The 13,548-nt window shown below is 32.7% G+C and overlaps 1 protein-coding gene across 1 annotated transcript in view; it reads left to right on the forward strand.

The window, feature by feature from the left end:
- Nucleotides 1–1,711: 1,711 nt before the first annotated feature.
- The window catches only part of LOC134246292 (adhesive plaque matrix protein 2-like), a 32,221-nt gene continuing 20,384 nt past the window's right edge, over nt 1,712–13,548 (forward strand). Inside the window, exons 1-5 of the mRNA XM_062728621.1 lie at nt 1,712–1,723; nt 2,914–3,059; nt 3,152–3,275; nt 3,382–3,560; nt 3,765–3,883. Coding sequence (XP_062584605.1) covers nt 1,712–1,723; nt 2,914–3,059; nt 3,152–3,275; nt 3,382–3,560; nt 3,765–3,883 — 580 coding nt within the window. The remainder of the gene's footprint in view (nt 1,724–2,913; nt 3,060–3,151; nt 3,276–3,381; nt 3,561–3,764; nt 3,884–13,548) is intronic.

Here is a 13,548-nt window from a genome sequence, read left to right on the forward strand (position 1 = left end):
TTCCACAAAGTACCCAAGTTCATTGCATAAGATACAACTGTATGTAAATGAACAACCTGGTGCTTGGACATTTAAACCTGAATTGCTTTGTGTCATTGATTACTGCTGACTACCCATCTAGTGTTCTCACTTTCTATCACAGTTAAAGTTTACAAGTTACAGAAAAAAGTGTAAAATTTACAGATTAAAGTGTGTAGAAAATGAAAAATAAATAAAAAATCAAAGTTAAAGAATTTTCACTTTCCCCTGGTTTCCATGGTAATAATCGATTATTTGAACATTTTAAATGCAAATCGCATAACTACAACTACTAATCACTAAAATGAAAAAAAAAGTTTCATGACGAATGTTCAAGGGACCAGAGAGAGCATTCGCGGACAAAATTCGTCGCTTTTTGCAGGTTTCCATGGCAACTGTAGCCATTTTGAAAATGAATGACCACACAACATAATTAAAACCAGTGATCGTCCTTTAAGGAAAGTTTCAGGTATATTGTCCCAGCCATCTTCGATTTCGTTCGGGGCGACATAAAAAGTGTTCAAGTGACACTAAAGGTCGGTATACAGGGTAAGATTTGTATTATAATACAAAATCGTACTGTGTATACACACTTAATACAGTGTATCATAAGATTTTTCGAACCTTATAAAACTGTATTAAGAATAAAGCTATGCTTTATTTCCTAATACAAGTCTTAACTTACCTATCACTTTCAACCAATGAAATGTAATGACACTTGGGGTCATTCTATTTTTATCATAACTAAAAAAAATCACATGGTAAATAATAATGGTTGACTTTACAAGTAAAGACATCGAAAAACTCGTGTCTTAATGGGAAGAGCTATCAGAGCCTCATCCTCCGTTTTTATTACTTTGCCAGTGAGAGAAATATGGCGGGGAAAACACATTGGAATACGTAGTTTATTTACAATCTTATAAGATATGTATTAACGTGAGTACAGGAAAATTGTATTATAAAACTTTCTTGAAAACACGCTAATACATATCTTATAAGATTGTAAATAAACTATTATTTCCACGTGTTTTCTCCTGCCATATTTCTCTCTCTCTCTGTCAAAATAATAAAAATGATAATAATAAGCTCTGCTTCTAGCATCTTTCTTGTGGAAGCTACTGCTTGATCTATTCCACAAGTCCTCTTCCCCTTTCAATAAAACCACGAATTTTTGGATGTCTTCACTTGTAAAGTCGGCCATTATTATTTACCATGTGCTTTTTTTAGTAATGATATAAATAGGATGACCCCAAATAGGAGTAGATTTGATTGGTTGAAAGTGAAAGGTAAGTTTAGACTTGTATTAAGAAATAGAGCATTGCCCTATTCTTAATACAGTTTTACAAGATTCGAAAAATCGTATGATACACTGTATTAAGAGTGTATACACAGTAAGACTTTGTATTATAATACAAATCTTATAATACAAATCTTACCGTGTATACCGGCCTTTAAAACACTTTCATAGTGTAGTTATGTCCTCTGTTTAGAGAATAATCGCGAGTTTCTGCAACAACCTCTTTGTTTCCAAAAAAGAACGCGTGCACTTATGGGCCCCGGTAAAATGTGAAAAAATAAATATTCAAATTCAGCAAAATTTGTCATCCCAAATAATTAATTGACATCTAAATCGTACGATTCAACAAATTTTACCGATGAGATTCACGAATATACAAAGAACAAAATCATTAGAATGTGGCAGGGGGTCAGCAAACATTTGTGATTTTTTTCCATAGTAAATCGAGAACAAAGCTTTTCTTTACTATGAGCCTAACTTTGTACAAACTTGTGCAAATGAAAAAAGACGCAAAATACATTTATAAAACTTCTGTGAAAGTAAGAAATTTGTACACGATTAGGCTGGTATTTAGAATATTAAAAATGTACAAAAAGTACAAGGTTTTTCCTATTGCAAGTGAGAGCTATTTACCTGTATGACCCATGTTGAACCCACGTGTGGAATAATTTATTTAAAATACTTATAGTCAAGTGAGTTCTACCCAGGTAAACATTCATCAAAGGCGCTCACTGTAAAACATCGGCAGGTTTTGTATCATTTAGTTAAAGTCGTGCCGTTTAGAAATATTTGTATGTATTTGTTTTTAAGATCACGGGAGGGTAAAGAGAGTTAAGAGCCATTCATAAAAGTGTCATTTTTTTACATTCATGCAAGACAGTGAAACAGGTATTGAAAATCACCCAAACACTCTTTTTTAATTTCAAATTCAATGAAACTATTTTGGTAATTTTTTTCAAATACACGAGTACCATTGTTTAGTTTGATCATTATGGCTACAGGCAACTACATAACTTCATTCAATTTCTAAAAACAGATTTAGCACAAAATGTAACATTCCAAAAACGCTCCCGATTATGATCCACCATCAGATAGTTCAAGTGTCGGTTTAGATATTTCTTCGTCTTGATTTACATATTAAACGAAACTGAAAGAAGGCTCGGTACGATTTTTCCGGATTTAGGGTATCCATAGGCATTTAAAAATAGTCAATTGTTTCAATTCCATGCTATTTTAGGTGATGTTTAACGTGCTTTTTTATTAGAAATATCCACTAGTATCTAACTATACCCAAAAGAGAACGATTTGGTCATATGTTCTTAAGTAAAATGGCACATAAAAAGAGCCCATTAAGCATTGCCTAAGTGCACTTGTCCTTTATAAAATTTTACAATTTTGAACAGTGATATCTAAAATCTATTGAAACAACACAAATTGGGAGTTCATACCCCCACCAAAAAACCACTCAGAGGTGGTATTAAATTTCATGAAGGAGTTAGAATTAGCATACCTATCGACTGGCCACACGTACCTCTCTGTGTTCCTTGTCATGATTATGATTATGCAAACGAAAAATCCGTAGATATATTTTTTTCTAGGTTACAACTGGGAAGATAACGTTCTTCATACACATAGATGAAGTGAAGAGTCCTGGTAATAAACTTCACGGAGGAGGGTGTTGTCAGGGAGTAGTCGGTAACCATTGTACCAAGTTGTGTAAACCTGTACTCACTGTACGTCTTATGTAAGTGATGTTTGACTTTTCTCACTTTGATAATATACTGTACATTCGCACACATACTAGTATTTTAATGATTTCATGTTTTATTGCTACAGAAACAGTAGTCACACCTGTGCGGATAGTTTTACCACAACGTTACACATGAGGCGACAAGACGTCTTCTATGGTTCTACAGTCGGGAATACAACCGGCCTACAGTTTTTAGAAGTTGATTCATGGGTAAATCTTATTAAAACAACAAAAATATCAACACAAGAATAACATTGTTTTTCATTTCTAAGACAGTAAGGTAAATTCAATAACTTTTGTTATGTTTTAAACTCAGGACAAATATCTGGACAAGATATCAGTGAGAGTGGTAGATTTACAACACTCCTCGTCACCACTCATATACCAAACAGAGTTCTCTGATTCCAATCTTCAGTTTGTAGACAACATACTGTCACAACACTGGCGACAAAAGAAATTGGCAGCAAATTATTTGTTGGATAAAAACTCTTTTTTGTAAGAATTTTTATAAGTATCAGGTACAGTACTTTTAAAAACTTTTAAGTATATAGGATACAAAAAAATCTATCTTAGTCTTTCCATATCTTACATCTCTATAAATCAATCAAAAGTTATCTAAATATACATGTTTAATATAAAAATATGTAGGAAAAAATTACAGTGATTCCATAAACAGCTTTTATTTTTTATTTATTTCAGTATCCAGATAACGTACAAGGCGTACTGTTCTGAGGGTTACTATGGACCAGACGGTACAGCTCATTGTCCTGGTAATCCACAGAAGTATGTCGTCAACGGTCATACCTACTGTAAAATGGGTAAGCCATTTACATAATGTTAGAATATCCTCGTACATCGCTCGGATTTTAGATATGAAACGATATCTAAATTGAATTGGAATTATTTCAAGCTTTTACTGTCCATTATTGTCACTGAGTGATTGTATATCATACATCTTGTTTAACTCCTTGTCGTTTATCTTAGCAACAAATGACAAAGACACTCAGCTTAAGTATTTCCTTAAACGATTAAAGCAACAAGAACAAGCTTCCGAAAAGACATTTAAGTTTCTATTTAGCGTGTAATTTGTTTTATTTAAAGACGTTGTTAATATAAATGTATTTGTTATTAAGAATATTAATCTTTGAGATTGTTTGAATCACAGCGAGGCGTGTGTCTGCAGAAAAAAAACATCTGTAAAAACGTAATTTTTTAACATAAACCAATATTCCAGGTATCGAAAGAAAATTTTATATGTATTTTAAGGTCAGACGATACATTCCCCAAATTTCTGTTTTGTATACCTTCACAAAGTATGAAAAATATACAAAATTTTAGTCAGTGTTTCTAATTGGTTTTAAAAAGTTGAAACACCAACAATTTGATTTCGACAAAAAATATTTTCCCTAAAGGATTATAAAAGAAATGACATCATCTGGTATCTCGCACAAATGCCTGGTAAGGGACCTCAATATTTTGTGAGTAAACATGTTAAAGTAGTATTTGTTCAATGACAAAGGCTTAGAAAAAATTATATATTATTGAGAAACGTCTCGTCTGTCCTTAACACACACAAAAAGCTTGTCAAAAATGAATAATTAGTTTAGGATAAGATTAGAATATATAAATGAGGAAGATACCAGAATATTTTAGTGTTTTCATTTAATGGTTCCTGATACCTATATCATAAGCACAGTGACTATAAAAAGTTCGTTCTCTGTAGATTCCTTCAATATAAACGTGACTATTATACATTTTGGTACAATGTCCATATTTCCTCATATACAACCGAATATATTTAATGAGACTTCCAAAGATTCTTTGTTACATTGTGTCATTATGCTCCCTCTAATTTCCCTTTTGATCTGACACATATCTTTGTTTTCCCATAGCAAAACATAGACACTGCCATTCTATCTTTGATATTGGAAATCATATAGGCTTTTGAAACTCCAACATTTTACTGAAGAAAATGCAGTGGTCTTTTTCTTAACCTTCAATATGCCAATAAAGGAATTGATGCGGTTAATATATGTAATATATGTAATATTCTTAATCACAAAAGGGTTTTAGTCTTGCATTCCACTATATTTCAAGTTATCAAGACAATACCTTGTATTTCCTATAGACATCGACTATTGCTTCCAACTTTAATTACAAGAAAACTTTACAGGGCCTGGATACCGAATACTAGAATGTGAACTCTATAGTTCTCATGTTCTTCAGCCTATAACTATAGTCCTGCTGGACACTTTATTGCACGTGACGTAAATATAGTGAATGATGAAGACTTAAGATCACTTATTTTAAACGGTTCTATATAAAGGGAATTCCGATCTTTCACTGGCGTCCAAATGTCATAAATATTATGGATATTTTAGAAGATTTCGCCTATGTTACAATCGCATTTGAAAAAATTGAAAACCATATATTCTTCTCTATTCAATAAGCCAGAAGTGAAAAACGAATTTGAGAGATTACATGATCAGTACCTACTGGTCCCTGCTGACAAAGCAGGTACATGTAACAACATAGTCTTTGTTTGTAAGGCCCATTATATTACTTGTATTTAGAATAACTTGGACCCATAGTTCCCCTTCTAAAGAAGACATTCTTCAAAATTACATGTCAGCTTTAAATATTTTTGATAACCTAAACAAACAAAATGTATTTTACTTACCATATCTATATTGAATTCCAAAACTTAAAAAAAAATCCTTATAAAGATACATATGGGTTCCAGTAAATGTTCAAACAAGCCTCTTTCTTACCTTCACCAAAATATTAACAGCGTTGAAGGAGAAATGCAACAATATATTCCAAAAGTGATGTAAATCAAATGTGGAAATTTAAAAATCCCAAGGAACGTTTGGAAAAGGACAAGTCTCAATAAGGCTTATCTGTGGCCCCCCGGTTACTCGTCAAATCTCGAACATTTCTCAAAAGCCTTAAAAATTAAATTTTGTTATTAACTTATGTCTTTATTATATGAGTCATCATCCAAAAATGTCAAATAATAGATGTATGCAGCATACGAAGCTGCGTGTTGAAGTTGGGGTCATTTGGTTTTCATGAATATCAAAAGAAATTATTGACAGGTACACACTTTAAAGCTTTCGTAAACACCGAGCACAGGTTTGTTTAAAGTCGAGTTTGATATATAATGTGTATATTATATGTGTAAAGGTGGAGTTAAAATATCTTTGTTGACCAACATTGTGCTCTATGTTTTCTAATTAAAATTTTGTGATTTTGAACCTCTTCGTTGTCTTCATTTACATGCAATTAACCTCTTTATGACCTATTTAGAATCATAACAAGGCACGTGGATTGGTGTTGTTACGGGTAAATGCCTGCAGTAAACGTGCTAGCTAGCGCTCAGTTGAAAGTACTCACCGACAGTTTTATATCGGTCAGCATGGACGTGTTTGGTTAATCTTGATTTTAATAAGTGTTTCGTTTTTAAATTGAAAATTGTATTTGTAGTTTATTGTGAATCTTGAACATATAATTCGTCTTTTCTTTGAAAGGAAAATATCATATATCACGTATATTCTTTTTATAGTATCTCATCTAAATGTCTCCGCCCATTTCCATGTAAAAGAAAAACGTGGTCTGATGGGAAAAAAATGTTCCGGCATTTTTTTTAGACATGTTGATCGAGCGTTAGCGTGAGATAAGAAATAATTAACAATGTACGGGTTAGAAGCTTGAATTTTATTTTGCACTATTCGTATTCTTCTAAATTTGGCGTGGGTGAGGGGTCTTCTTTTTGTTCTTGGGGTAGTTTTGGTCTGATTTTATTAATCTATAAATGCATCTATCAAATATATTAACCACTATATTAATTTTCTTCCATATGACAATTTTAAAAGTACAAGCGATCGAATAATAAATGACGGTAAATACACACAGAAATACATTACCTTTCCTTTGAAAAAAGGGGGGGGGGGGCTGAGAAAAAATAAACAATAAACCTGAACAGAAGTTTGATAAAGCAAAAGAAAAAGAGTTAACTCTTCCAAACTTGAAAAAATCGATTATGTAGGAGTGGGAATCAAACTATTACTCATTTTTATTTGAAAAATAAAACAACAATTTCAATGTTTGTTTATTCATATCGTACCTGCCTAAAGGCGTAAGAAAGTTTTTTTGGTGTGGGTGAAGAACTAAAGATTTATCTCTGAAAGGAAGGGATCACCCCTCCCCTGATGCTACATGCCTGACATGTATATTTATTTCTTAATTTTGCTCTAAATTCCGCAATGAATATTCCCATTTACTTATCGATTATTGTTTAAAATATACATGACGTGAACAAATCGCGTAATATACATATGCATAATCACTTCAAAAACAGTTGTTGAATAATAAAAACATAATTATTATACTTCATAAGGAATCTTATAATAAATAAGATTGGTAAATGAAATTCAAACTCAATATTCATCTACTTCGTTGCATTTAAAATACATTCGAAATTTTTCCGAGTTTATATTGCTTTGAATATTGAAATAGTCAGTACAGTGCATTTGTTTTGTAGACTGATTAAATGTGAAGAAATTGTAACATCTTTGGTATTTTTGCTTGTTTGTTTCTTCTTCGCAAGAAATTGATTTAATGTGTATTTATATACATCTACTCGTATATTATTGTGTTGTTCGCAATGCCCAGGAAAATTGCGATTACATGTATGAGAATTAAAATTTGTCCATGAAAAACATCATTTGAACTTTAACATGAGTGATAGTCTTCGAAGTCTATAGAACCTTGTTTTGAATTTTAAACATAAAAGCTGGTGACTGCACTTTTCAAATACGAGCTACATGTGTCACTTCAGAGAGAAAACACGCTTTCCGGAGGTATTGACCTGTGGCGGTATGGAATCACGTGACATATTATCTATTCTTGGCAGGTCAACAAGAGGTTAATCTTATGTAAATGTACTCACCAAACAGATTCAAAATCATGATACTTTTAAGTAGAAAACATAGAGCGCAAGGTTGTTCAACAAAGATATTTTCAAACAATCTGTATAAATATAATATACATATTATATTTTAATCTCGACTTTGAACAAATCTGCGCTCGATGTTTACGAAAGCTGAGAAGTAGGTACCTGTCACAAATTTCTTTTGATATTCATGAAAATCAAAGGACCCCACCTTCAAAACACAGCTTCGCGTGTTGTCTATTTTAATCATTTGACATTTTTAAACGTTGACGCAAATACTACAGACATGAGAGAATAATATAATTTACATTTTAAGAATTTGTAATGAAAGTTTAAAATTTGACGAGTAACCGGGGACCACAGATAATGCCTTACTGAGACTTCTTCTTTTCAATGTTACACTCAACTACATGCAATATTTATATAATATCTAACCAGTAAACCAAGGGTGTAAAAAGGGATCGCGCTACTATACTTAAGTGGAGTACTCCTCTGAAATCATTAGATTTTACGAAAATAAACAGCTTAAAAACCTACAACTTTTAAATTTTACAGCAATAACAAGAGGCCCATGGGCCACATCGCTCACCTGAGAAACTTTGGTAATGCAGTTTTTTACCTGATTTCCCCTCTTCTTATATCTATTGTGCACCCCCAACCCCCGTCTTGATTTCGAAAATCTAAAATATACACTACCCCAGGATAATTTCAGTTCTCAGCTTTCCTGGCCAACTGGTTCTTGAGAAGAAGATTTTTCCTATATATTTCTATATAGAAATTGGATTCCCTATTGTGGCCCTGCCCTACCCACTGGGATCATGATTTAAACAATTTAGAATCTACACTACCCCAGAATGCTTCCAAATGAGTGTCAACTTCTTTGGATCTGTGGTTCTTTGGACAGAAGATTATAAAAGATTTTTCCTATATATTTCTATGTAAAACTTGGATTCCCTATTGTGGTCCCGCCCTACCCCGGGGGTCATGATATTTACAATTAAAAATCTAAACTACCCAAGGATGCTTCCACATAAGTGTCAACTTTTATGGCCCTGTGGTTCTTGAGAAGATTTTTAAAGATTTTCTCAATATATTTCCATGGAAATTTGGATTCCCTTTTGTGGTCCTGCCCTACTCCCGGGGGTCATGATTTTACAATTTAAAATCTACACTAACCCAGGATGCTCCCACAAAAGTTTCAGCTATCCGTGTCCACTTATTCTTGAGAAGATTTTTTTTAAGATTTTACCTATACATTTCTATGTAAAACTTGGATTCCCTATTGTTTCCCAGCCCTACCCCTGGGGGCCATGATTTTTATAATTTAGAATCTACACCACCCCAGGATGCTAACACTAACCCAGGATGCTCCCACAATAGTTTAAGTTATCCGGGTCCACTTTTTCTTGAGAAGAAGATTTTTAAAGATTTTAGCTATATATTTCTATGTAAAACTTGGATTCCCTAGTGTAGCCCCGCCCTACTCCCGGGGGTAATAATTTTAACAAATCAGGATCTACACCACCCAAGGATGCTTCCACGTAAGTGTCAACATTTATGGCCCTGTGGTTCTTGAGAAGATTTTTCAAGTTTTTTCCGATATATTTCTATGGAAATGTGGATTCCCTATTGTGGCCCCGCCCTACTCACGGGGGTCATGATTTTAATAATTTAATTTCTTAAGGAAAAGTAGAAAATGTGTAAAGCTTACAGACGGACGGACAGACGGACAGACTACGGACAAAATATGATCAGAAAAGCTCACTTGAGCCTTTTCCTAAGGAAAAGTAGAAAATGTGTAAAGCTTACAGACGGACGGACAGACGGACAGACTACGGACAAAATATGATCAGAAAAGCTCACTTGAGCCTTCGGCTCAGTGAGCTGAAAATGGGATTGAAATTAACTTACCTTGTAAATGGTCATTTACAAATTTATCTTAATTGTTAAAACATTTTGATTGTACACACAAGTACTCTGAAGTTGATATAAAGAATGTTTGAGTTTTCTAATTTATAATATCTATGTGGATTTTGAAGACCAGATCTTCCAACAATCTATTGGAATTCTTAAAGGGACATGGACACACTGGATTTTACAATGCCTACCTAAGGCAACATCTATTGATTAGCAAAAGTTTGGACATCATTTGTTGATTAACAATCAAGATACAGAACTTAAAGTTCTTTATAATGTAAACAAGTTTCGTGCATTGTTTTTGTTTACATAAGAAAATATATTTATAAGGAAATGAAATTCAGCAAATCAATAGTAACTATCGAAGTGTATTTAAATTAACTTTTATTTTAAACTGTGTAAACAAAAACATGACACAAACCTTGTTTACTTAACAAAGATAACACTGAATTTTACAATGAAAGATACCAATCTCTTAGCCGCACTCCTCCTATGCCACTGAATATAATCAAGTGATATTTTCTCTGATTCTTTATTACATAATGCATAACTGAACCTCCTATTTTACTTTTTTGTCTGACACTTATTTTGGTCTCCCTGAGCAAAACAAGTATTTGCAATTACATTCATATGGGAGGCGAGGGATATTATAAAATGAACTCAGTACTCAAAGTACCTTTACTTTCTATTTATCCTTTGGAAATACAACTTACTTACTGTAAGCAATTTTTTTAACTGATATCATAATAACGGATATTTTTAATTTAGAATAGAATTGCATGGTAACCGTTAGGGTATTCTGAACTACTTTGACAGCTTATATTTTGAAATAATACCTCGTATATTTATAGCACCTACAAATCGGTTTTTATTCTAAACTGATCAAACAACTGCAAAAAACCTCATGTGTAACTTTATTCCCATTAAAAAACATAAAGATCTAATTTCTGTAAAACAGTATTGAAAACTTGGTCTGTAATTTATCAGACTTACAGATTGCCAGACAGGCAGAGGGGTAGAAAGACGAACAGCTAGACACACGGACAGACAGGTGCAGAGAAAACATTAAGTACCCTTAGGTTTCACCGATAAGGGCTAGTAATAAATGTATGAAAAAGGCATGCGTCTAAATGATGGAGACGATAGTCGATAATATTTTGAAAACTTATAGTCGGATGAAAATTGAATAAAAACGGATACCCTTTTCAAACTTTATCAATTCCTCAGGTAAAAAATGTATTTCACTTTAAGAATACAATGTATATAAAACACGAACCGTGTAGAGTACGTTTTTATGCGACATGTAAATTTCGATGTTCTAAAAAAGGGAACCTGACGTTTTTTCGATAGAAAGTGATAAGCAACTCTATATATTAAACGTGAAAAACATATACATTTTTACCGATTCACTTTATGGAAGTAAATATATTATGTATCTCGTAATTTATAACAGGAAAGAACATTGTGATTAACAATCTTTTTAATGTTTAGAAAACCTTTCATTCTTAATCTTCTACCACCTCAATCCTCATACACCAACACTTAAACGTATGTATAGAGCAGCCCGGTCCTCCGGGATGCAATAACTTTTAAAGTTTTGGAAGTTCGTATTTGCTCTGCTCCTATTTGTATTGTTTTATGGACTTTTGATCTTGAATACCGTTCGTTATTTCCAATTTTTTCATTTTACAGAACTTAAAATTTAACGCAACTAAATAACTAATTAAAAGTCATGATATGATTGTAAGCAAAAAGACCTGTCAATTATTTTTATTCCAATTACGGTATGAAAATAAAAGTGAAAATGATATTCTAAAAAATATTTTAAAAAGGAGTAATTATGCAAGAACTGTAGACACCGAACACCTCGATTTCAAAACATTATCGTTATCTAAAAGCTTAAAAAGGGAGAGAGAGAGAGATCCATTCTTTACAGGTCTATTTTTTCATCAATAAACAGGCGCGTAGCTGCCTATACGCAAGTACGCAAGTGCGTACACATCATTTTCAAAAAAAAAAAAGAAAGAAAGAAAAAAGAATTTCGGAGGAAAAGAGGCACTATCTGTCTTTCAAATTATTTTACGTCTTATTGTTTCTATTCAAATTTTGTTCAGAATATCGTTAAAATCCAGTCTTTTTTAAAGGAATTCCAAAATTCTTGACTTGAGTAAGAAAATATTGTTGAACCAAAATGTTCAACTGTTAATCCGCGTAATCCTGATTATCCAGACAAATACATGTATTTAATGAAGATAAGCGATCAAAGTGACATTGATCTAAAGAAAAGGTTACAAGGGTCTTGGACAACTATACAAGAATTTCCGTTGAAGTAATGAATAAATATCGATAAACAAAAAAAAAAAAAAAGAAAAAGGCAAAATTCTGAACAAAGCAAATAAAAATATAGATCATTTACGAATATCTTCTTTTACTGATGTTACCAATTTATTACTCTCACATTGTTTAAGGTATCAGAATATAAAGGTTATCAAAAGACCCACACCCTCGTTTATATTTTGAAATAATTTAACTACAATGACAACTTATTAAATTACTTCTCTGTTTTATCTTGTCACACTTGGAAACTTTTTTCCAATACCAAAACATTCGTAAATTAATTTGAACAAATTATCCTTCTCTTCCTGAAGTATCCATGTAAGTATAACTTAGCTAAGTGTTTGCTTGAGAAAAGAAATGTAGCGTGATTTCTTTTTAAAGGAAAATGACTGAAAAATTTTGTAAAATCCAGGAGCGGCCCCCAGACCCCCGACCATTTTCTGCGTACACTTCATTTCAATGCTGGCTACGCGCCTGATAAATCAATTTAAGAAGGAAGAAAAATACTTGAACGAGTCCCAAAAGACTTTTCTGAAAGAAATTAGTGATAGTATTAATAGTTCCCTTTAAAGTAATCAGCAGCGGTAGATGAGACTGTTGTATCTATGCTTATAGATTTGTGAGGATGACTGCATCGGCTGTAACCCACGGGTAATTCACATCGATTCTCACTATGAAGCTTGCGGACTTAAATCCCGTGGTTTGCGATGATGGGATGACCGATGCTTTCCACGACAATCGTGTGCTGTTTACACTCATTTATTCACTGTACACTTTCGTTACATAAACTAATAATATAATCATGATAGGACATAATAATTCTGTATACTACAGTCCTTCCCTCTTTAGATAGTTGATACAAAATTCAAATCATTCTGAAATTGTCATCAGTTTAAAACAATTAATATATCAGGTGTCACTAATCAAGATTATCTAGTTTATATATTAAATATTGAACTTATGATAGATTAATGTCTCTTGCAATCATTACATGCTTAGGAATATAGAAATAAAACAATAAGGACTTTCTGGTCCAGTGACCTGCAGGGGATTATTGTGTCCCTTTTCACAGCATGGCCACAACTTAATGTAATGTCATTTAAACACAAAATCTTTAAGACTTACAGGAAGCTGTTTCGTTCTTTGGCTTCGCCTCAAAGGTCGCACAACAGGTTTCTGCATTTTTTTCTTCACAGATAGACTTGTCTTGCTCTGTTTCATAACACTATCTCCTAAATTAGCTTTCAGACTGTGCATCTCTAACTCAATTTCCTT

Source organism: Saccostrea cucullata, unplaced genomic scaffold (genome assembly GCF_032062105.1).
Source record: "Saccostrea cucullata isolate Sc308-1 unplaced genomic scaffold, CSIRO_AGI_Scuc_v1 ctg1047, whole genome shotgun sequence".
Classification (NCBI taxonomy): domain Eukaryota; kingdom Metazoa; phylum Mollusca; class Bivalvia; order Ostreida; family Ostreidae; genus Saccostrea; species Saccostrea cuccullata.